The 26,059-nt window shown below is 40.1% G+C and overlaps 1 protein-coding gene across 4 annotated transcripts; it reads left to right on the top strand.

Moving 5' to 3' along the window:
- Window positions 1-1,344: 1,344 nt before the first annotated feature.
- TMEM106B (transmembrane protein 106B) lies at window positions 1,345-19,993 on the top strand. 4 transcript variants are annotated; one of them, XM_065051178.1, is made up of 8 exons: window positions 1,345-1,503; window positions 4,341-4,562; window positions 7,593-7,656; window positions 8,884-9,043; window positions 10,076-10,216; window positions 10,308-10,357; window positions 13,396-13,449; window positions 14,097-19,993. In XM_065051178.1, exons 2-8 carry the CDS (start codon window positions 4,343-4,345, stop codon window positions 14,233-14,235), a joined length of 828 nt encoding a protein of 275 aa, XP_064907250.1. In that variant the 5' UTR covers window positions 1,345-1,503; window positions 4,341-4,342; the 3' UTR covers window positions 14,236-19,993. The 4 variants fall into 4 exon arrangements, with proteins under 4 accessions (XP_064907250.1, XP_005512285.1, XP_021156505.1 ...); XM_005512228.4 differs by lacking the exon at window positions 1,345-1,503 and adding an exon at window positions 1,558-1,932; XM_021300830.2 differs by lacking the exon at window positions 1,345-1,503 and adding an exon at window positions 2,468-2,488.
- The last annotated feature ends 6,066 nt before the right edge of the window (window positions 19,994-26,059 follow it).

Consider the following 26,059-nt stretch of genomic DNA (forward strand, 5'->3'; position numbering starts at 1 on the left):
CCGAGACCTCTTAAACTCACAGAAAACACCAGGACATTCCAAGAATAAAGGGAATAAATGGCCTGGTATTGGCCCAGGCCAAGATATGTTCAGACCTTTTTTTTTTTCTGAGTGCATGTTTGCATGGGGGAACATCATCTTCTTGCTCATAATTTCCTGGAGATGCAGCCAGGTGCTGGGCTCACTGCTGGCAGGGCTGTACCACAGGTGGCCTCACACCAGCACCAGCTGTGGATGGCTGCTGGAGGCAGCCTGTCTCTGGAGCCTCTGGAGCATCCTAGTGCCTTGACCCACTCCACACTGTCCTAAGGACCTTGCTTCCTCATCCCCTCCCTGAACTCTGCCCCTATGCTTGCCCTTGCGCTTTGTTACAGGTGTGAATCACAGGGTTTCTCCCAGTCTGATTCATTCCTGCAGCGGGAATGAGGCCCCGCACTGGGCAGAGCTCCTCCTTGGTCTGCCAGCCTCCTTCATCTCATGCTGTGTCCCCTCTGTGCAGCTCTTGTCCCTCCAGTGCCCCCATATCCCCACAGAGGAGTGTTCTCCCATGGTGCCATAGCCACTGGGCAGTGTTTTCATGGACCAAAGGCAGGCACATGAAGAGCAACAACCACAAGTAATTTGCTTCCAATGTGCCTCATTTTGCCTTGGCAAATCACTCAGAGAACATCTCACTTCTCATGGCCTGAATAAACATCAGCTGCACAAGCAACTTGTATAATGCGGTATTTTTAAAACTGAATTGCAGTGGTAGTATCTAGTTTCCTATGACATTTTTTCTGCTGATATGCCACAGCTTTCCTTGCTCGAGCATCTCGTTTTCCCTGGAGCACAGCATGGCGAGCTGCTTCCACCAGAGCCATCAAACAAGGAAGTGAAAATAACGGTGGTGGCTTGAAGGCACCACGAAGTCAGTTGCAATAAGAAACCGCTCTTTCCTCGTGGTTAACACAACCCAGTGCTGATGTGCAGGACGGCGAGCACACAGCCGCAGGCAGAGTAGCAGAAAACAGCCGACAGAGAAGCCCAGCGGGGATCCCCGGGCCCTCCGTCCCCCAGCTGCGCATAGGGGCCGCACCGCCTCCTGATTTCCTTTTCTCCTGCTTTTGCTTCACCCCCCGGGCCCGTGAGCACCATTCACTCCTCAGCCCGGGCACCGTCTCACTCTGAGCCGAGGGTTTCTGCGCGATTCCCGGGCCTTCCGCCCACCAGGGGGTGAGGCACGGTCCGTCCCAGCACAGCCAGGCAGCAACATCCACGGCCAGCGCAGCGCCCAGCGGCGAGACTGGCGGCTCGGAACCCCCACGCCCCCTGGGTGTGCCAGGCCCAGCACCGCCCGCAGCTGAGAGCGGCGGGACAGCACCGAGGCGGCACCGCCTCCCCGCGCCTGCGCACGGCCCGGGTCTGGGGTTTAGCGCTGGGGCATCTGCGCCGCACCTGGAACCTGCGGTTCTGCCGACCCCTGTGCCCGGCGCAGCCCGCCCTGCCCTGCCCGCGCCGCAGGTGGGGAGAGCCGCTGCTGCGGTGGGGGGGAGGCGGCGGGCCTGGGACGGGAGCCGGGCTGAGCGCGGCCTGTGGCTGCGAGGCCCTGCCGGAGCTGGGCTGCCGGACGGGGGCTGTTGCTGCGGTTCGTGGGTTTCGGCGAGGCCTGGGCAGGCCCGCGGCGGTGTTTTGCTGATCCCCGGGCGGCCGGGGCTGCTGCTCGCCCCACTTTGCGCCGAGACCTCCGGCCGGGCGGCTGCGGGGCCGGCCCGGGTCAGCCCGGTAGCGGCCGAGATCTCCGGGCCTTGGTCTGCGTCTGCCGGCTGGAAACTTCGCCATGTTTGCGAGAGCAGCTGCTGCTCTGGCCTGACGGGCCTTGAATCTCAGGGCGGTTCTTGACTTCTGTGGTTTTGGCAGCGTCAGCCTTACCGAGCGGGCTGTGTCTGAGAGGTGGGTCTGTAAAGGGGCTGTGAAAGGTGGCACTGGAGGTGCCCACCTGTGCTGAGCAAGTTTGTGGCAGCCAAGTCATTGCCTGACCCTGCTGCGTTCTCTGTTTTGGAGGCACTTGTGATGCCTGTGATTCAGACACAGCTGACAGGCCTGGAGATGGTTATATTTCAAAATCTTTTCCTGTTTTGAAAAAGAAGTGGGTTTGTAACTTCAAGCTCATATATTTGCATATAAGGGATAAGAATGCCACTCTAACTCTTTGAAGAAGTATAGCAATCTAGCTTAACTCTTTGAAGTTTCAGTGGGTTTCTAATCAGAAGTATTTTTCCCAAGTCTCATGTGTAACTCAAGATGTGGTGGTTCTGTGTGCGTGGGACGTTGTTTGGGTTTTGTCTGTGTACCGTCCTGCTGTGGAGCCAGAGCACTCTGAAGGACGCAGTCTTAAATTCAATTCCCTTATCACAACATACTTTTTAATTTACTAAATTCTTTCTTACAGACAGTGAGTTCAAGGAAACCCAGGGAGAGACTGGGTCAAAGCACAGCTGTTAAGGAAGTAAGGTTTGTGACATTGGTGACAGTGTAGAGGCTGTCACATATAAAGATGGTGTATTTTTAGCTCTACTATTGTTCAGCATGTAAGCTCTGGATAAAAAAGCAAAGCATTCTTGAGTTTTGGTCAGCTGTAATAAGGGTCCATGTTTGTTTTGGGTGGCAAAGGGCAGAGCGTGCTGAAGGAACATTTTTCACTTGGACGTTGTCTGTTTTCTCATTTGTGAACCAAGACGTGCCTGTGGCAGCAGAAAAACACTATTAAATTCTAATTATTGAAGCACAAGTACAGTTGGCATTGGAGGATACATGTGCATGAGTATTTTAATTCAAATTAAGGGTGTGTTCCTGAAGTGAATTCCCAGTCATCCTCACTTGTTGCACTCTGGTTCATGGCACAATGTGACCTGGAAGTGCGTGAACTCCCTTCCTTTTGGAAGAAGCTACAAACAGAAAGTGCACTTCAGTTGTCAGTGAGTGTTCGGTCTAGACTGGAGCTATTATGAAATAAACCTACAAAACCATGTGTATTGTGGATATTGGATCCCTAATAACTGTTTATTTTTGTGGAGTTGCTGCTTGTTCTGTGTGTTTAGTAGTTAATGTAGACATAACCTGAGCCTACCATGAGAAGAACAGGTAAATTGAATAGTTTTAACGCAACAGCACCAGGGATTGATCCTGAAGCGTTCAGACCTGTAACTGTGGCAACTATTGCCTAAGCTGCAAGACTCAGGTTTCATAGCCTGAAGTCTGTAGGTCAGCTACAAGGAGAACATCAAGGAAAAACTGCATGTGGAATAATTGTCAACAACTTTTTCAGGGAACGTTTTTCAATAACTCAGTACTTTATATTTTATTTAAATAATTCCCATTATTGAACAGTTCCCCAAATGTAAAATGTTTAAAAAGTGCTGTATCAACATAAGGATAAATAGTTTTCCTTCTTGTAAGGGTTCCATGACTTAAATGAATAAAATATTACTAGGTATTTACTGAAACAGGAACTGGGACTTCTTGGTGGTTGTCGAATTACTTAGGAAGATTTCCACTTGCATGGCTTTAAATTTCAAGTGTTGTATGCTTCAAAGTATTTTCAGTGGTATGGCTGAAAAACTACAGTAATGAGAAAATGTTTACATTTCCATAGGTAGCAAAAATTGCTATTGTGATTAATACTTTTTTTTTTTTTAACAAGTCTTTATAAGTGCTATATATTGGGAGCATTGAAGTAGCTCCCATTGTTTTCCTTTACTGTCCTGTGAGTTGACGCTCTTGAGGGTTGAAGGGAATCGTCAGTTTAAACACCTGGAGATCTATGTTTCAAACTTGGAAGCTAGTAGCTGATTCCATGTTCTCAGAAAAACAAAACAAGTCCAACCTTAAAAGCTTATTAGAATTTGACTTGTAGTGTGTGTGTGTGTGTGTAATCAACTGAAAATTGTGAACTTGGTTTTTAGAGCAAGAAAGTCTTGAATTTTTTCTTTTTCTACATAGAGATTGATGTGTTGTGTGAACGTCTGTGTGATAACAACCCTTTGAAAAGCACTGTGAGACTGTTGCAGCCTTTTGCCAGCTATTGTACTATTCTAGCATAAAAGCCTCTCTTTGGTCCCCCTACATGTTGAGCATATTAGATGGTCTGAACAAATGTTCCAGTTAGTTCAGGTTGTTACAATTTGGGATTGACTCCACTTTGACCGGGCCTTAATGCTTTGAAGGTCATAAGGGATCAGAAGGCAACAGGAATCTTATAGGAGTAATGACCGTAGACAAGTAGTTACCTGATATGGAATAAAATGCAGGCCTGGTTTGAATCATTCTTCCTGAAAACTTTCTTCTAACTTTTATTTTAGACATGGGAAAATCACTTTCTCACCTGCCTATGCACACATGCAAGGAAGATGGCTATGATGGAGGCACGGTGTCTGATAATATGAGGAATGGGTTAGTTCACTCAGAATTGCACAACGAAGATGGCAGATGTGGAGATGTATCGCAGTTTCCCTATGTGGAATTTACAGGCAGAGACAGCGTCACCTGCCCAACTTGCCAGGGAACAGGAAGAATTCCACGAGGTAAATTTTCTATATTTCCTTTTTAATCTATAAATTTACTTCATAAACTTGTGCAGTTATAACTATAATAATCTGTAACAAGTAGCTTCCCAAGTCAGGATGTTTTTTTTTCATCTTTTTGACGTTTTAATACTAAACATTACACTGGATGAATGACACATAGATTGAGCCAGCTTTGACTGTTACCTGTTAGGTGTTCTCTTGTTTGTACAATTCTAGTGTTCCTTGGTTCTCAGCTTTATATTTGCACATATACCTAGTTGTTGCAAGTTCTAAACCTTTAGTTTTGTGACTTTTTATTGCATCTTTTTTTTAACCACATATTTTAAACCTGTGTATGTCCAAGTGGTGTAGCAGGTTGCCAACCATTTCCCCTTGGACTATGGGGGCTTCATTCTGCTCCCCTTCCTTGTCTTCCAGCTCAGGGGGCTGAGTACCCAGAGGAAAACTGGTCTTACTATTAAAGACTGAAGCAAAGAGGCATTAAGTACCTCAGCCTTTTCCCCATCCTTTGTCACTAAGTTTCCCCTTGAGTCCAGTAAAGAATGGAGATTCTCCCTAGCCCTCCTTTTGTTGTGAATGTATTTATAAAAACATTTTTTCAGTATCTTTCATGGCAGTAGCCAGATTAAGTTCCAGTTGGGCTTTGGCCCTTCTGATTTTCTGCCTGCATAACCTCATGACATCCTCATAGTCCTCCTGAGATGCCTGCCCATTCTTCCAAAGGTCGTAAATTCTCCTTTTATTCCTGAGCACCAGCTGAAGGTCTCTGTTCAGCCAGGCTGGTGGTCTGTTCCACTGGCTTGTCTTTTGGCACACGGGAACAGACTGTTCCTGCACCTCGAAGATTTCCTTCTTGAAGAGAGACTAGCCTTCATGGACTCCTTTGCCTTTCAGGACTGCCTCCCAAGTGACTCTGCCAGCCAACCTCCTAAACAGGTCAATGTGTGCCCTCCAGAAGTCCAAGGTGGCAGTTCTGCTGACCATCCTCTTGACTTCCCTGAGAATCAAAAACTCTATTGTTTCATGATCACTGTGCCCAGGACGACCTCTAACCATCACTTTTTCCCACAAGTCCTTTTCTGTTCACAAACAGGTCCAGTGGGGCGCCTGCCCTAGTTGTCTCCCTCACTGTGTCGGGAAGTTGTCTTCCACACACACCAGGAACTTCCTGGACTGTTTCCCCTCTGCTGGTTTTGTTTGCTTGCTGCTCTCATCCTTTGCTTTCCCTTTTCTTTTAATTAAACATTTTGCTTTATTACAGTTCTATATGATAAGCCACCTGTTTAGAAACAGACAGAAAGGAGAATGCAGGATGTCTGAAACTGGGCAAGGAGAAAGTGGCAAATGTAGTGTGCCAAAGCACAGCCTTCTGCTTCAACTGTAAGATCTCCCCTTTACTGAGGGGAGGAACTGATGAGAAAGTTTAATGTTTGGGACTGTGTTGCTTTTGCCAGGACTCTTGTCCAACATAGTCAGATTATGGGGTATAAAAGCTGTCAGAACTGATTTTGACCAGCAGCTTGGGAAAACTGGCTGATGTCTGTGACATATTGCCCTTGTACATGTGCTTCACTCAAATTTGGTTCTGGTATAGTTCACAAATACTTCTGTCTCACCTGGGAATAAGTGGCGGGGGCTCAGAATATTTAAACGGTTGAAAATAAGGGATTTGTGTGTTAGCTGTTAAACTTTATACTACGATGTATTCTTTGAGTACCTCTGAAGTCAGCAAATTTGAAGTGTGGAAAAGCTATCTTAACCAAAAGACTACAGAGAAGACGGTTTGCTTGGAAACTTGAAATATTTGATAATATTGATGCCAAACTTATAGTGCTAGTTAAAATGCAGTAGTAGCAGGATTCTTATGTTCAAAAGCTTATTTTTTGGAGGATTCTTGGATGTGATAAATTAACTCACATTTGTCTAAGTATTAAACGTTTTGCAGTAACTATTAAAAATGCGTGTTGTCCATAAGTTCTCATGAAATAATATTATTAAAGCTAGAACTCCAGATGAGTTATTAGAAGAAATAACACTGTCTTTTGAATTATTCCCCAGTACTTAAAAAAATAATGTTTAGGTTTTATTGAGGGGGGAGGAGGAAAATTAAGTGTTCACAGAATGACTGCATGACTAGGAGGGATGACTGTCATGTGATATAATGGTTGATTACCTAAGTGATAATGCTGTTCGAGTGTTGCAATTGACTTAAAAAATGCAAATCTGACTGGGTCTTGAGACCTCTCTCTTCTCATACAGATAAATCTCAATTCCATTTTCTTGTAGAGCAAATAGCAAAAGCTATAGAAACAGATGTAGTCTATGTATTTAAAACATCTGTGGTTGTGGTTTTTTATTTCTACTGTTAAGATATCCCCTCTTAAAAATGCAGTCTAGTGAAGTAACTTGTTGCTTAGAGAATTTCCAGTAGATACTTCTTTGACTTGCAGAGTGCTGCTGCTCAGTCCTGTAAGAAATGGTTGTATCATATATACTAGTGACTTCTGAAATACAGTGTATGTATAACTTGTGTTGCCAAGCTGGCCAAACTGATGTAGGTGTTTGTTTTTAAACAAACCCGACTTCTGCTTTTCAGAAGAGTATATGTGGAATGCCTTCTGGATTGGTTCTTACTGCCTGAGCTTCAAAATTTTTTTTTCCTGTGATTTCATATGGTCTGACAGAGAGAGCTGAAAGCTGTTATGTACCTCCATTTCTTCTGAGAAAATTGTGCCAGAGGCATGTTGCTCGTGAGGATGTATGCAGTGCAGAGGCAGAACTTGTTACTGTTTTGGTCTTTGTGGGCTTGGTGGTTTTTCCTTTCCACATTGTGTAAGCCGTGATCTATTTCAGAAGGTGACCTAAGCTACAGAAATATTCTACTTGGGCCCTTATCTGGAATGTAAATGTTTATCTTTAGTATTTATTCTTTGGTGCCATTAAATTATAACAGGTGTTCTTTATTTGAAGCAACTGAAACAATACTTATTCTTTGTTTAAATTCTGAAATGTTGTTTTTATTTCCAGGTCAGGAAAATCAGCTGGTAGCATTAATTCCATACAGTGATCAGAGACTGAGGCCAAGAAGAACGTAAGTTAATAGTTGTGGTACATAAATCTACAGTTAGTTTCTCTCTTCTAGTTAAAATTCAGCAGTTTGAAGGAGATGGTGTTAAGAATAATCAAGGAAAAGTCACCAGAATGTTTTCTTGCATTCAGTTTTGAAAGAATCCTGCTTGTAATATCAACCTTAATCTCTAACTCTTGGAGAGTTATTGAGTAACAGGTATGCGTACTCCCATCACAGTATGTCTTACAAAGCCAAGAAATACTGTATCATTTTGATTGATCTAAGCAAATATATCTCCAGTGTTAAAGTCTGAGTAAAGTGATAACTGCTTTAGACCAGTCCTACAAAATAAGTCACCTGGAAATTAATTTGTAAAGCTCTGAGCAGCTAGCAAAATCAATGAATTCATCGTTCTGATATAACATATGTAACTTTCTTTTCTACGACCTACTTAAAGGTTTAACTACAGTGCTTAGGGCTTTTTGTTTCGACTGTTTTTGTGTGAAGAGTGTGTGTTTGTTGTTGTTGTTTGTTTTGTTTCCTTAATTTTTGGATGTTTCTGTAGTAAACGGAAATGAGTGCCAGGAAAGAAAATACAATAACTTCACATAATGCTATCCTCAATCATATGTCTGATGTAGTAATAGTACAAATTTGAAACATGTTACTTTAGTATTCTAATTTTGAGAAAAATGGAACTTCGGTTGAGCCTTTTATTTGTGTATTTTTTTATTGTCATACATGCACACTCCTTTTGTGTTAGGTTAATTGTGAATTTCCTGTTCCTTAGCAGGAGCCTAACACTTTCCTTAAAAGTCTCTTCTGACAAATAATTCTGTGTGAGGCATGTAAGAGCTTTATTCTTCTTTCTGGGTGTGTTGTGCAAGAGTCCTGCAGAGTGACACAAGTTCTGCTATAAATAAATTTTAAGAGGAAGTGCTTATGTTTCAAAGTACATAAATATTTACCTCTTCTGTTTTCCTCTGTAAGTTAAAAATGTTGGGATAACAGCATGTTTTGACACTTGATTTCTGATGTATATGCGAGAGTAACATCTCTGTTTGAGACAAAGATGTGAAGGGCAACATAGTGTTGTTTTTTTTCCCTTCCATTGGAAACTAATGGAAGCTAGAAATAGGCTGGACTAGTTGTATTGACTAGTCAAGCTCCTTATCACTTAAAGGAAAATAATATGCCACTATTGTTTAACATGCTTTTGACTCTGAAATGTGTTCTTTTATTCCCCAGAAAGCTCTACGTGACTGCTTCTGTAGTTGTATGTTTACTGCTTTCTGGGCTGGCTGTATTCTTCTTGTTTCCTCGCTCAATCGATGTTGAATACATTGGTGTGAAGTCGGTATATGTCAACTACGAACAGAGTAGGCGTATAATATATCTGAATATTACGGTAAGTCTAGCTATCTGCTTGGACATCTGTAATGGATAAACGCAACAAGAGGTACTACTATGACAGTTTAGTGCCTTAAATACAAGCAGATATAATGACCGGTTTGAAAAATTTAACTGGCCCTGCTGTGGCTGGTTCCAGTATGTAAAGCTAATAGAGGTGTAGTTGCAAGCTACCGTTGGGTCTGTTCTTCTCATGGAAACACTGACTTTGGAGTTCTCTGCGTTATTTTTGGAATGTGGGTGACATGTAGAGTGTGTATGTAGAAACACTATCAAATACAGTCCTGGTGTTATGCATCTTAGCAAAACTGGTTTTGAGGAAAAATGATTTCTTATCCACTTTAAAACTTCACATGCTTCTTGACTTTTTGGTAATGCTGTCAATATAGGATTACCTAAAGACTTCTGGTAGATTTCCTCATTTTAAATAGAGCAAAGCAGCTATGGGATAAGAAGGTCCTGTGATAGCTAAATGACAGTCATCCTGGCTTGTAACAGAAATAGCGTGGCCAGCAGGATGGGGGAAGTGATTGTCCCCCTGTATTTGGCACTGGTGAGGCTGCATCTCAAATCCTGTGTTCAGGTTTGTGTCCCTTACTACAAGAAAGACATTGAGGTGCTGGAGCGAGTCCAAAGAAAAGCAGTAAAGCTTGTGAAGAGTCTGGAACGCAAGTCGTGTGAGGAGCAGCTGACGAAGCTGGGGTTCTATGATTCTAAATTTCCTGGGAGGAATAATTGAGGATAAGAAGAAATGCAGTATTTACAGTGGAGGGTGGTCACTAGGGAAGTCATGCAGAAGTTTTGCTGCTCAGTATATTCACACACACACAAAAAAAAAAAAACACACACACACCAAAAACCTGAGAAAGATTTTAAGTTATTGTCTCTTACCCTCCTTGCTACCAATCCTAGAAGGCACGGAAATATACTTTCATGATTTCTGATATTCCTGTCTCAGGCACAAATTTGAAAATGTGTGCTCATCAGAATGGATAGCTGTTAGTGTTTTGTTTTTGTTTTGTTTTTCCAGAACACTCTAAATATAACAAACAACAACTATTACTCTGTTGAAGTGGCAAATATCACAGCTCAAGTTCAGTTTTCAAAAACGGTTATTGGCAAAGCACGGTTAAACAACATCACCAACATTGGTCCTCTGGATATGAAACAGGTAAATAAGACAGGCTTTCAAAGTTGAATGAGTGTTAATCATCTTCTATAAATCTACTGATTTGTGTTTTCATTGCTTTTATTTTTTTTAGATTGACTATATGGTGCCCACAGTCATACAAGATGAAATGAGCTACATGTTGTAAGTGTACTCGCCTCTAAATATCACATGGGTCCTACTAAAAATTACAATGGTGCTAAAAACTACCTTTTTTCAAAGTCAGCAGAAATGTATTTGCAGAGATGATGCGGCATTTTCTTTGTGTGAGTTTCATAGTACTGAGAAATAGTTGAACCACGGTTGTTTCAATAGTTTCACATAGTGGCTTGCTGTTCCTGGTTCTCACCACTTTGAATGGTATTTGTATCCCAATGTTTTAGGCCCTGGCAATAGCTACGACACACTGCTTTGGGGGCAGAAAGTGCAGGTGTGTTCCCCCAAAATGTTCTCTAGTAACTTTCCCACAGACTTCTCTGGTGGTAGAGGGAATATGTATTTAATTCTATGCAAATTAGAGACTAATTTGTATTTTTTTTTTCTTCAGACAATGTGCATACATTGGTGTAAGCAGTGTTTACATCTGTTCTTTGAACTTTTAAGCTGTTTTATTCATAGCTTCTGAAAGTTCATTTGACCAGCATGCTATTAGCTCAGTATATCTTAGTAACAAAACCAGATGTTACTTCTTTTACACTGAAATTCATACTAAACAGAAAGAGGTAACTGCTGAAACTTCTAGTCTGTGTGCAGTTCCAGTGGATGGCAGCCCCTTTGGGGAGGGAGAGAACCTTTATAGCTTTGAAGTGTTGGAATAAATAGAACTAGGTATGAAATAGCAAATTGGGAGCTAACTTTAAATAAGCGGAAAGTGTTATATCTTTGTCACTTCTTAAAGGAATATAAGTTAGGTTTATGTAAACCCTGAATCCTGTGAATCTGTGCTTGGGATGCATGAGGAATAAATAAATGTGGCCTTCATAGAGCTCATGTTAATACCTATGTAGTCTTGCTTTTGGTGCAATAACGTACTGAAACTTCTTTCATGGTCAGTACCGTGACCTTGACTTCAGTAATGCTGTTGAGAGTTTGTTGCCAACAATAGCTGCAACTTTTAACTGCAAACTGGTCACTAATCTTAAAAAAAAAAACAAACTGGATGACTTTGGGTGTATAGAGAGACGCGGACAGGCAAAAGCTGCTCTGTTTGACCTGTTAACAGTTATTGTTGTTGATGGGGTTCTGCTCCTTCACTGTACTGTGAGTCTTGAAAGCCTGGGTTCACTGTGTGGAATAACCCTGGAGACAGCTCATGGGCTTCCTTAGTTTGAACACCCAGCTGACAGCTTCAGCTAGTCTTAGTGAGGTTTTGTATTAGTTACTATTTGGGTTTTTTCTCCACACACAAATATTTACATTTCCAAGGAAGGCACTAGGATAATCTTGGTAATACAGATAGTACTGTATTTTCACGTTTCCCCAGCTGGTCCATTTAGGTCTTGTGTTAGTCATAACTAGCTGCTTGTTTGGATCCTGGAGAGTGTGTGTCCTTCTGTCCTGTAAAATCAGCTTAGGTTGAATACAGGAGACCTTAGAGACCTGAAGTGTCTGCATACAGTCATCTGGCTCCAGCAGGCCTGTATGATGAAATCAGCATCATACATTTATTTTAGAGAACTTGCTCTATGTGATGTTTACCTTCACTGTAGTTTCCTAGCTACAGTGTTATGCTGTGTGGTGTGTTTGTTTTGGGGGCTTTTGTTTTTTTAAGAAAGACTTATTTCCAGATACTCTGGACTTAAAACAAGAGTGTGTTGGTGGTGTACTTCTCTGCTTGTTGGCTAGTATGTGCTGTTGGGTACGAGCTGCATTTGTATGATGTTACATGTTGTCTATATTTTGGATTAGAAAACTACTATAACTGAAAGTCTCTGGTATTATGGTCTAATTAAATCCTACTTCAAGCCTAGCAGGAAAAAAAAAATCCAAATATTTGTCATTACTATAGATACAAATATAAAAGTATTTTTAATACCAAACTATTTTATTTGTATTTTCCTATCATTTGGTTCACTTCTGTTTATTCAGTGTTCAATACTTCATGATGATGTTTGGTGCTGGGGAAAAGAATGACAATGGCATGCAAATCTTGTAGGTGGCTGCCACGCAATCTTCTTGAACTGATCACACGCTTTTCATTCCAGAGCTGATAAATTTGTGACCAAGAGCAATTAATTTAAGGAGGAGGGAGGGGAAGGTATACACTTACATAGCGCTCTGTATAACTGGTATATAAGTGTACAACAGAAGATGTAAGTCTTAGCAGGGTATCTCACAAGCAAACAATAACTCTGACTTGAAAAATCTCTGCAGGTTGTGTAAAGGTCATGATGCATAATACAGAAAGTGGAGGAGTGCAAAAAAAAAGTTACTTTCCAAAGTTCTTGGTACTTTTTGACCAAGAATAACAAGCCTTCAAGACTTTTTTTTTCCCCCTCCATATAAACTGCTGCTTTTACAAGAAAAGATACTGAAGTTGGCATAGCATTGATCATAGAATAGTTTGGGTTGGAAGGGACCTTCAAAGCTCACAGAGTCCAACCCCCTGCAGTGAGCAGGGACATCTTCAACTACATCAGGCTGTTCAGAGCCCCATCCAGCCCGGCCTTGAATGTTTCCAGGGATGGGGCATCTACCCTCTCTCTGGGCAACACATTCCAATGTTTCACCACCCCAATTGTAAAAAAATTATTATCTTTTGTTTTAAATTTTTCTTTCTTTATGTAAATGTCACATGAAGTTGAATTGCAACAAATTATTGTCTATATCTCTTCATAGTAAAAGTCTTCATTAGTGACTAAGTGATACTGATGTGCTTTAATTTGTTGTTCAGGTTAACTTTGATTAGTTTCACAGGATGCTTTTGTTGGCAAGCATTATATGTTAGCAAGCACATGTGAATATAGTTCATGTGAAAACAAGACTATGTATATAAAGTAGACTAAGTGAATATACAATCCCTGGCAGTGTTTTTTCAGAAGTATTTTAGTTGTCATTGCTAGCAACTCTATAGTCTCCATATATGCAGATAGCAGAATCCAGTTGAAACCACAATTTTTGCTCTTTAGATAATTACCTGTAAAGCTTGATGCAAATCTGACAATTGTTTTTGTTTTTTGCAGTGACTTCTGTACTTTAGCATCTATCAAAGTGCATAACATAGTAGTGATGATGCAGTAAGTATGGAAAATTGCTATTTTTTGAAAGCAACTTCAAAATCCTTGTAATTCTCATTGAAATATTGCTCAAATACTTAATCCTGGAGTCTGTGCATCATAGATGAAATTAAATCAACTTGCTTTCTAGTGTAATATCTTCATAGTTCATGAAACTGAGCTGTGTCTTTTGGCAGGTTCTGGTAAAGACACTTGAATAGGTGTAACTGTTGTTACTGGATCTGTTCCGCAGTTGGGCTGTAGCTACGGAACTAAGGTCTCAGATGCTTTGAAATGAGTTTGTGTGTCAGCCAGTGTTCAAAAATTGCTGAGGTCTTTGTGATCTTGAAGCAGTTACATGCTTTAGCTTGTCTAATAATTTACTTTCTCTTTGCAAAGCAAGGTGTAGAATAAAGCCAAGCTTTACCATCTTCTTTAGAAAAAAAAATCTGTTCTCAAGGAACCTAATATCTTTCATGGAGAAAATCTATCCCAGTAAACTAGTACTGTTTTTTAACTTTATTTAAAATTTTGTTCTTAATAGTATTACATATTTGGTTCTACAACTTTTTCCCTAAAAACTCTAGTAATGTAAAAACACTGATCTTTAGAATAGGAAACTCAAGCCTCTTACAAAACTAATATCTCCTCTGTTTTTTCTTTTCAAGAGTGACAGTGACAACCTCTTACTTTGGCCACTCTGAGCAAATATCCCAGGAGAGATACCAGTATGTGGACTGTGGAGGAAATACAACCTACCAGCTGGGCCAGTCAGAATATTTAAATGTACTTCAACCTCCGCAATAAAAGCACCTGTTGGTTAGTGTGGAATTACTGCTGCTGATGCTTGCAGAGATCATTTGAACAGGACTGGTACTACGTGAAGGGGAGGGTATGTGCATGTAAAGCCTAGCGAACGTGGTGGCCTGTTCACTTTGGTGGAAGGAGGGAAAACGTGCAAAATGTATATAGATGCACTTGTTAAATGTTGTGTTTTCCCCTTCTGTTTGCTTTCTGTTCCTGTAAGGAGTTCTGTCAAGTTATGCGGTGGCAGGGGGAATATCAGATTCTTGAACTGAATTGGGACCTTTCCTTACAGTGTGATACATCAACTTAAAGTAGCTGTGTGTATGTCTGTATTTAGGTGAAATGTGTCACTAATGAGTATTTTAGAAAAAATTGATACTCAGTTTTAAGTTTATACTTCAGTTCTTGCTATTTTACTATTGAAACTGGCAGTATTACTACTTAAGTAACAAGATTACTGAGTGTGAAACTTCTACTAGTAAACCAGTGGCGATAGTTCTTTATTTTGGGATTCTACTTTTCATTTGCTATATGTGATTAGAGATGACATGCAGTCTGTGAAAGCCAGGAAAGCTCTGTTGGAAGACACTATACTTGAATGTGTAACTTTCAGAATCTGGCATCTTTTCATTCTGTTCCCCCCGCTACTTTGGAGATGGTATACCGAGGATATGTATATTAGATTGTTACATTTAAATTAATTGTTAAAATGTTAGATTTAAAGTTGGGTTTAAAAACAAAACAAAACAAAGAATATCCCCAAGAATCATTACTGACAAAGGAAAAAATCGAAGACTCTGGAAAATGAATGAGTAAAGACTTTGACAGTGTCACTTTACTTTGTTTTTAAGTAAATTTCTGAGCACAGCTATTAAAATCGAGATTCTGCAGTTGAAACTAGGTGGGAAACTGTTTGGTCATGGGTTTGGGCAGGTTGCTGTAATTTTTCATCATTTTTATTGTTTTAATATACTATGTATCTAAGCCACTTGTAAGCATTAATATGTTGGGGGATGTATATTTAGTGCACAGGCTCAGTAAGCAATGCAGTATTTATCTGAATCTCCAGAGCACTCACAGTTCACATCGAAGTTACATGAGGAAGAATAAAGCAATTCTCGCTGTAGGAGTAAATGCTGATGTAATCATGAGAGTGACCTATAACAAAGCTGTTAAATAGTTTCAGTAGGCTAGTTTGCACTGTGAGAATTTCTGGGGTTATTATCAAACATGGTGATTATAAATTTCGGATCTAAAGTTGTCCAGATTCTGAAGGCTGACCATTGCATGGGTTAGGTACAAAACTTTTAATTAACTAGATCAGGATTGTTTTATTTCAGAAACAGATAAGATGCAGCTGTAAGAAGGTACTATTGAGACTATTACATTGTAACAAAAAATATATTTTTTTTTAAATAGATTTTGCAGTTTTTATGCTGCCCACCTCCTGGAAATAAGCTATATAAAATGAACTGACAATAAACACTATGGAAAAGGCTGCTGAGTAACTTATTGCATCTAACAATCTGTTATGATCCAGTATTTCAGTGAAGGTACACATCTACATTACTGTTTTCTTTTATTGTCCTTCCTTAGGTAGACCTAATTGGGTGGATGGGCAAAGAATATCAATGATGTAATACTGATTTTGTATGGTCACTTAATATATTTTAGAAGCTCTCCTCTGAATTGCTATGAGCACTTATTCAGAATGTTTAAAAAAACTTGGAACCTGAACTGTCAGTTTCATGTAAATGTTGATAAGATGATGTCAGCTTTTAGCTTTGGAGAACTTCTGGAACTGGAATAATCAATTCTGATGACTTACTGTAGTTACATTCTGAAAATTATTCTGGAATCTGGGCACTGAAAAGTAAACATTCTTTATTACAGCTTACAGTCATAACAAAAACTAGTTCACAAGTGACTCTAATCTTCCTAGAGTATAGATGAGGCTCAGTCCTGTGGCTAACAATGCATGCAGAAGCTTGTCTGATAGACTGAGAAGACAGAGGTGATAACTAAAGGCCAGGACAGTGGAGAGCTAGCTAGAAGCAGAGGGCTATACTCTTCTATATTACCTGTTGTAGAAAGATTTGTTTATATTGGAGAGCTGGGAGAGAATTCTGGTTCAAATCATGTCAGATCTGAAGTCTGCCAGCAATGCTTTTAGACCCAAGCATTTACACCCGGAGTATTGGTTTTGTTTGTTTGGGTTTGCGGTGGTTTGCGTTTTTTAAAGTTTAAAAAAAACCAAAACAAACAAACAACACAGCTCTAGGTAGATATTTATATCAATTTAAAACAATTTTTTTCTTCAAAGTATAAAAGGTGATATGAAATAACTGGAATGACACAATGGCAGGATTATTTGGTGACAGTAGTGAATGCTGCTTGAACAAGTATGGCAGAGGGCAGGCTACACTGTTACACAGTCTTGAGACTCATACTGACATTTGACAGTTTAGCGGACATGCTGAGCAAAATAAGTATTAAATCTGTGGGTCTTATATTGCATGAAATGCTTGGCATTGGCTAATTTAAAATAAAGAATTATGAGTGGATTTGTTCTTTCCATGTATGTGATGGAAGGAGGAAGATCCAACTCTTAATGTCTGTCATCTGGGATGTCTAATGGATGTAAACTTTAACACTATCAATTTGCAGTAGACTTACTGAATGACTAAGAATTCTCATCTTAAAAAGTAAAGGGTGGGGTAAAGATTCTGTTAGTGAACCCTCAAATTATGTTACAGGAGAATCAAAGCCTTAAGGTTCCACATGTGCTCATATGTCATTGCAAAACTGTCAGCATGTTACTAACCAAATGAGACGAGTGTTTGAATTTAACTACTGATCTTAATATAGCATCTTGTCTGATAAGCAGGGAAGCATCAGTTTGAATACTTAACTTAGACTTGATTTCTGTGGCTGAGCTTGGAAACATGATAAGGGAGCAAGGGAAGTCAGTACTAACTTGTATAACTTCATGAACAAGCTGTGGGAATAGATCCAAGTGATGGACCTGTAATTATTTCATTTTTTTTAATCTTGATTTTTAAATAAAAAGGCAAGCCTTTCAGTTCACTGTAAATAAGTACCAATTCTCTCTAGAAGGTCAGCTTTGAAGAACTGTGATTTTTCAAAAAAATTTTTATTTTATTTTTTCCCCTTCTGTTTGTTTTCCTGTGTGTGAGGTGATTTCTGAAGGACTTCTTGTGAAGTGATTCATAACTTGCAACTTCCCCCTAATCTTCAAATATTCTCAGATACATATATAGTGGCATGGTAGTATTGTGTTTCAAGGGATTTATTTCTAGTATAATTCCTTTCACTTGAATTCTTTGTAGCAATTTCTGTACCAAAACCTGTTGCACTTTAAAATGGAAGCTCTGTTAGTTATCTCTTAAAACAGTGGTCCAGATGTTGCACTTTAATGGCACAACCGAAAAACAAAAATTAATGTCTTCTGTATAGAATAACTGTAAAATTTGAAAATTATAACGAGGTAAATTAATATGAACACTTAAATGCATGAAAATGTTGGCTATTTAGCCAACATTCTGACCTGGAGAACAAAACTATTTTAAATATGGTGCTTTAAAAATAAATTAAGCCACCAAGAAAACTCAAAGATCTAACCATCAAATATCTGTTTGAAGAGGTTTAAAGGGAAGTGCTCTTACTGAAGATGTAGTACCTGACACTTACTCTTAAATTCCTGGTGTGGGGAAAAGCCTGTAGAAGCTCATTCATAATTTGTTTATTCATCTTGATATTTAGGGGTTAGTTGCTTAATTCTTGATCTTTTGTGAGGACAAGCATAACTACCTTTGTGTGTGGAATAGCTTTGAAGTTCTTAATGCACTTCTGATGTGTTCATGATCTTGGTATTAATGTTGTTGTTATTTTCCAGCCTTATGTTGGCAGACTTAACTACACGCTTTAGTTGACTTTGCTCCAAATTGTCCTTGAAGTTCTTCAACTGAACAAAATTTCTTATGCTAGTACCTTGCAAATGTGACTCTAGACTTCTTAGCATGTGGTGGATAAAGCCAACTGCTTAAGCGCTGAATCTCTAAGTGCTTGGGTTAATGTCGAGGTCTTTAACCATCTGACTGAAGTGTTGTGCCCTTATGATGGGAAAGATAGTGCTTGGAGTAGCATGTGAAAGATTTCTAGATTCAGAAAATGTTAAAGAGTAATTTTTTATTCAGTGTTTAAGGCTCCTTTTTTCTCGCTTCTTCTTTGGCAGGGGTGGTTAGTTTGGTTTTGCTTTTCTTCCCACATCCCAAATCTTAGTGGGACAGCTGTATGTTCCCAGACAGCATCTTCCAAAATGGGTGACTTGTTTCAGAGCTGGGCAGCTGTGTGAAGCTTAACATCAGGTGGATTGGAGTTCAAGAGTTAAGAGAAATTAGACTAGCAGTAATATGTCTGAGACCTAAATTTTTTACTTGCCTGGTTAACAAAATGCCACAACCTTAGCAATGCTTCCAGGCTTATTATTACTTCTGAAAGGAAAGGGTAAGTAACGTAAGTACAACCAATGTACTTCAATAATGGAATACTGCAACCAGCAAAACATTTGTTAGTGTTGGCCCTGATCATGCCAAATAGTCTAGATTGGTTTTTTTTTGGCTTCGGGCATGGGGAGAAGGATAAACTCAAGCCAAAACCCAACCAAAACATGTTGAAAACAATAATTTGGTATAGCAAAAACAACTAGTGTTTGTCTATTTGAGAAGTCACCTTCTATTTTACCTTTAGGTGGGGAATTCTGGTCATTACCAGAGGGGCAGTTTGGGGTAGTTTGTTCTGCTGTCCTACAGCTTTTTTCATGTAAACCTGCTTTTCAGCCTGTAGCCAGTACTGTTGGACAGGAACAGTCGTCTGCAAGGAATCTGCACAGCTGAAGTCAGTGTCAGGCCCTGCAGCGGAGTGTGAGACTGTTGGGTGGCAGTAACACGCTGATCCTCTTACTGTCCTCTTCCACCACCCATTCAAGGGTCTTAACAGCCTGGTGCATGTGTCTTTAGGTACTCAAATGGCTTTTGCTTTGTATGGGCAGGGATATTTAGTGCCAGACCTGCAAGTGTATTACTGTGCCTGAATATTTGGGGTCTGACTGTCACTTATTTAGTTCCTTTTCTTGTTTTGTTTAAGGAAGCAAACTTAACCACTGTTAACATCCACTGTACAGAGTGTGCATATAATAGCTTGACATATGTATAGAAATACTAATGAGTGATAACTATTTTTGTAACTTAAGAATTGTAAACTGTTGTTCTTGTAGCTGTGTAGCAAACAATCTATCAGCTTAAGCATGATAAACACTATGAGTCAAGGGGTATTTGGGAATGATTTGTAGGATATAAACTATCTTAATATAAGTTAACTGGGGCAAGGGGTCTTGTTATTTAGAGGTTCAAAATCTGGAGTTAACATCATTATTAATATGTTTCTAGACAGGATTGTTTGACTCGCAATGATATTAAATTTTCTATTAAAAAAAGCTTGAGTCATGCATCTTGTTTTTCAAACTGACTCAATTTTTGTTTCTTCCTTCCATATCTGTCACAAGTTTTCCCCCTATCTCCCCATACTTTTCCCCACACACTGTCATGTATTTTCAATGGTATGATTTCAATTTTTGTAACTATCGGCATTCTATGATGTAAAAACTTGGTGATCTACTTTTTTTTATATATATTGTTTTATTTTAAGTCTGTAATAAACTGGAGTATCTGAAAGCTAAGCACCATATGTGAATGAATTACTCTTGCCAGACTGGACCACTAAAGGAACTGAGTTAAGAACCAAGGGCTATGGTGATAGGTTGACCCCAGCCAGCAGGTGAGCCCCCACCCAGTCACTTGTACACTTTCCCCCCAGTGGGATGGTGGAGAGAATCATAAGGATAAAAGAAAGAAAGCACATGGATCAAGACAAAACCAGTGTAATAGGGAAGCGAGGCTGTGTGCACAAGTGAAGCAAAGTAAGGAATTTATTTCCTGTCAGCAGGCAGGTGTTTACAACAGGATGACAAACACCATCACCCTGAAATGTCCCTCCTTCCGCCTCCTTTCCCTCAGCTTTGATTGCTGAGCATGATCCCATATGGAAACATCCCTTTGGTCAGCTGGGGGCATCTGGCCTGCGTGTGTCCCAGCTTCTTGAGCACGCCCAGCCTGGTCACTGCAAGGCTGGACAACAGAGAATATGGCTTTATTTGAAGCATTCAGAGCATTTGTGGCATGTTCAAATGTTACAGGTGTTTTGGAACACCTTAGTGGAGTTTTTAAGGTTTCTCGTAGAGAAACCTATTGTATAGTCATGACTGCTACATTATTGTTCTGGTATGACTTCTAATGGGGGCTTAAGGTGTGGGGCTTTTTTAGACTGTTTTATTTCAGCTTGTGGATCTCTTTAAAAAATGCTCATTTAAAAAGAAAAACAAAACCAAACAAAAAAATACTAAGGTTATATGGGAAAATTAGTCATGCCTGCTATTTTCTTATACAGTCCTTTTTCTCACTCAGTTGTCATAACTCTTGTCCAAAGTTTCCTGTTTGGACAAGGCCTTTATTGAACACTGTAAATTGGAGAAAAAAAAATAACCTCTAAGAAGTATTTTACCATATATAAAAAAGAACTTGAAGACATGTGAAGAACCACTTCTCTCTTGTTCTACCTGTCTGGGGACAGGTAAGCAAAAAATACGTCTTGAGCAGTGAAGAGTTTTATTTGATCCAAATACTTCAAACTTACATGATTTGGTTCCTCACCTGTGTTTTTTCTGTCTGGAGCAGGTAGGGGAATACAAAGGTGAATTCCAACCAGGAACATTTCAAACATCATGTCTATCTGGAGAGCTTGAAAGGGAATGATGAAAATAGGTAAGCAGATATTAATTTGGACAGGTTTAAAGACCTAAAAATTGCTATTCTGGAACACCTAAAGTAGATATTTTTGAGATCTAACTACTGAAAGATCTGGCATCTTAAAATAACAAACTTCTGAAAGGTTTTGGAGGTTTCCTTGGCTGGCTGTAGGTTGCTTTCATTCTCAACATCTCATACAGCTTTCTTTATATAACTGAGCACATGTTTGAGATATGTCATTGTGCTAATACCTGTTCACCTGAGAACTTTGGATAAACTTGTGATGAATGACACTAATTGCCTTCCAGTGTGAAGATGATGTCTATCTGTCAGCTTAAAGAATACCAAGCCACACATTTAATTTTGTTTCAAGTCTCTCGATGTCAGATGAGGTAAAGATCTCTACATTTTTGTTTGATTGGATTGTTTTCTTTTTTGTCTTCTCCTCCAGAAATCCCTGCCTCTTAAGCCTGAGAGCTGAGATGTCTCACTCGAAGTTCCTGGGTATGGGTAGCAGGTGGCATGCGGTGTAATGAGCTGCCATGGGTGCTGTGGAGCTGACACTGCTCCATGATGGAGCTGCTTTTTCATGAGCCAGTGAATCACCTAATACAGTAAAACTAGAACTTGATTAAGGAGCTGCAGCATCGCTGTTATGTAACATTTCACTGATTACAGTTATGGGTGTCTGAAAGGTAATGATGTATAGCATTCTTGAGAGGTTGTTAGGACGTAACACTTCAAGCAGCCCTAGCAATATAGTTGAGGTTGAGAAATGAACATAATTTGCCTTTGTCTGACTTTGACAATCATATCACAAGGCTGTTGTTCTGGTATTGGTCAGAGGAGTGATGCAAGAGTTACCACAATAGATGGCAGTATCTAGAAACACAATAGGTAAAGATATGCTGACTATTTTTCATTCGTTTTTGAGGCTTATACACTACTGGGGTATATATTATTTCTTATATGTTAAGTATGTCTTAAATAGCTTAGGTTTGGGTAATGTTAGCAGGCGTCTGCATGGGGATGCGTTTAAGTGGTTGAATTCAACCACTGTAAAATTGTGACCAAATTTTATATTCAATGTGTTTAAACATGTTGATGCAATCAGTGCAACTATTTCACTTTCCATGCTGACACTAAATTTGTGAACTTTTCATCAAATCTATGAATATGCAAAGAAATGTTAAAATGAGCCTTGGAAGTCCAAAATATTGCTGCAGAATATAAATTCTAAAACTTGTGCTTCTGCTTGCTGCCAGTCCAGAGGTGCGGCAGAGCTGGTATTTCCACACTGCTTTTAATATGCTGTGTGACCTGATGTGCCTGACTTCCTTGTGAAGGATTTGTGACCAAGAGAGGATCCAGCTTTTTGGTATGGGTAAATATTCTCGGGGGTCAGGACTGAAGTGTTGCCTTGTAGACTTTAAGAGGGCCAGCAGTGTTCATGGAGGGAGCTAGCAGATTTAAACCATTCTTCTATTTCTGGAAGCAAACTAAGCTTTTGTGTGGACATACCTGGTGTCTTGCTCCTGCAGATGGCTACCGAGCTTGGTTTTGGTTTGTTTTTACTAAAAATGCAAAGTAGTAGGACAGAAGGAAGCTGAGACTTAGAAAAAATTAAATGTGCTAATCTTATGTTGCATGCTGACATCTACACTGTTTGATATGCTAATACTTAAAAAATCCGATTTAAACTGAAAGCTGGGCTTCTCAAACAGGGGAGGGATTCAATTTCCTCCTCAAAAGAGCAGTAGAAAAGCTGAATACAACTCAAGGTTACTTAGTAACCTTGATGAGAACAGCTAAACCCAGGGGAAGGAGTATGCAGGGCCCTTTGTTTAAAAACACAAAAAGAACCTTCCCAGCCCCTAAGACACCAACTTCCCTCCAAAACAAACAAAAAAAAACTACCACCACTATTATTGCTAGTATATTTGTAGATTGCTACTTACAGTTCAGTCTGAGGCACCATAGTTTCTATTGTGGTGCTTTTTTATCTTTCTTTTGTGTATGTTGAACTAATCTGCCAGGGTCAGCATGTGCTGCTGCAAAGGGTTGTGCCCGGAGCTTGCAGCATGTGCTGGTGGCAGCAGCCTCCTCAGCCATGTGGGGGTGGTTCAGGTGGTGCTTGAGAAGCTGAAGAGACCTCCCTGTGGAGGGGAATGTGGCTAAAAGTGTGTTTCTGCCTCCCAGCCCTTCACTGTCCACACTGCCACAGCATTTAAGAGCAACCAGAAGCAAAAATAATGTTCCAGAAAAGAGCAGAGCTGTCCCTGATGAACAGTACAGTTGGAACAGAGTTTCAAGTTGATAAATCTATTATATGACTTTCATTCTGAACATGTGAAATATTCAAATGTCTATTTTGGATTTTACAATGAAAAAGACCTGAGTGTGTATTAGCTGAGTAGCAGTGAGAATACAGAATGTCGATGATGAGAAGCTGAATTCAATGAAAGACCTTGAGCCACGCCTGTTTGTGTGTGTGTAGCTACAAAAGGCTTACTAAAGTCAGAATGTGTTTTCTCTCCTCCTTCTCTTGTGATGGCCAGGTAACCACAGACTACTTTGACATTGAAGCTGAATTATTTTTGGTTTGTTTGTTTGTTTGTTTGTTTAATCCATTATTCCCCAGTTGTGCTACCTAATGTTTTTGCTCTCTGCCTATGGTACACCAGTTATGGTACCGGTTACTGGTACTGATGATAGTCTTCTTTGGAAGTTTGCTGCCCAGGTAGGCTGTGGACACACTTATGCTCAGTTCCCTGTCTGCCAGCACCCCAGGCCCTTTCCAGCAGAACTGCTCCCCACTCCCATGGTACCCAGGTTGTCTTGTTGCAAGGGTTATTCCCTCCCAGGTACAGAGCTTTGCATTTGTCCTTGTCAAATTTCCATAGATCCCTGTGGCACATCCCTCTAGCCTGTCCAGGTGGCTTTGAATGGTGGCCTTCCCCTTGAGTGCTATGAGTTGGTCCTCTCAGTTTGGTGTCATCTGCAAACTGGATGACGGTGCACTCTGTCACCTTCTTAGGATCACTAATACAATTTTAAACAGGACAGATCTTAGGGCAGATACCTGCCCTCAGAGTAGTGCCTGCTAACCACTACCCTCTGAGCCAAATTATCTAGTCAGGTTTTTAAACTGATTTATCTGTCCACCTATCAAGAACATAATATTCTTGCTTAAATACAAAAAAATTGGGGGACATGGTCTCAAAAGTCAAGCTAAAGTGGAGATAATTGATATCTACTGCTCTCCTTTCATCCCTAAATCCAGTCACAGCGGTCACTACATCTCTTTCATAAATCTGCTCCAACTGCTTCTAGTCCACCCTCTCCTTCTTCCCAGGAGCATCATCCAGGAGGATTTGCTTTGTGATTTTTCCCAATGAGGCTGAACTGGTATTTAGCTCCTGGATTTGTCTTTTGACCTTTTCTGAAGGTGAAGGCAACATTTACCTTTCTCCAGTGGTTTTAGACCTCTCCGGATCTCCACAGTCTTTCAAAGATGGCAGCGAGTGGCCGTGCAAGGGCATCAGCCCCTTCTCCCAGTACCCCAGGATGCAGGAATGTGGATGGTGAGCCTGTGCCTCTGAAACAGCAGCAAGAGGCTGAGCACGTGGGGAAGTGAGTGATGGGTTAAAGGCCCCAGGTGGAAGGCAAGCTTTTGTAGAAAGATAGTAAAAATTGATTGCCAAAGCACATGCTCGCTTTCAGGCAGAAATGTTTGAATTATACAATTACCAATTTCAAAATGAGTCTGTAAGAGACTGATGTAATACTCTAATTCCCTGTGAGTCAGCATTACCTTTTATCTTGCTGAAACTGTGACCCTTGACTGCCTCTGAATTCAGCAGGTTTGGATTGTTCCTAAACCCAGACCTGTGCAAGGTCGCTATAAATCCATGGTAGGGGATGGTACCAACACAGCAATTAATATCACTGCCATTATATTAACATGAACATTGATAGAATCAGATAAATGTGTGTTAGACATAGAGGTGTTTATGTGAGATACTCTGTTCAGATTTCTGTACTAAAAAAGCATTGCCAAGAGTTGTTCTTGATTAAAAACAACAGCTGTGGACTCTGTCCCAGGATCACATCTGCTGTTAATGAAGCAGCTCCAAAACTGCATCACTATGCATGTTTCCATTGATGTGTCAGAGTGATGGCTTTAAATGCATATTGTGTAATAGAGTACTAATATGGGAGAAAAACAACAACCACCACCACCAAAACAAACAAACAAACAAACAAAAACACCCCACACCACAACTTTTTTTGCAATGTGAAAATGTGCCTATCTGGGTATAAATTTCTGACCCTGCTCTCCACTAGGTGTCTTCATTGGTATTCTTAAGTACATTAAATTAATACTAGACTTTTAAAGGTACTTTGTCATACTACTTTAGGGAGTGAAATACAGAAGTTACATGCTCAGGCTTTTGAGTTTTACCATATGATCATCCTTAGATAGCAAGTTGTTAATAGTGCGTTGAGAAACCTACCCTGAATTCAGTCTCTAACAAGTACCTGGGAAAATCTTATTCTCAGACACGCCTCCCTGGTTTTAGTGCACTCACATAGTAGACTTTAAGCATGCATCTAGTAATTTATTTAAAATCAGATGTATTGCTTAATGGCTTGGACCCAACGTCGAAAACCCCAAAATTTCTTAATTCATTCCCAGGCTCTCACATTGTGAGCTTTAAAGAGCAAACTGCCTTACTTATTTTGAAAATGCGGATATTCTTACCCATTCACTACAGAGAGACTTCAAGATGTGTATGTTAATCATCACTACAAATCAGATTTTGAAAAGCAATTTTCTCATGGTGTGAACAAGAGTACGTTTCAGAGTTACATGTACCAGTGTACTTGGAGTTGCTATTTCCTCTAGACACTTAGTATAGTAAATAGATAATAAAAAT

The sequence above is a fragment of the Columba livia genome, chromosome 2, assembly GCF_036013475.1.
Source record: "Columba livia isolate bColLiv1 breed racing homer chromosome 2, bColLiv1.pat.W.v2, whole genome shotgun sequence".
NCBI classification, from domain to species: Eukaryota; Metazoa; Chordata; class Aves; order Columbiformes; family Columbidae; genus Columba; species Columba livia.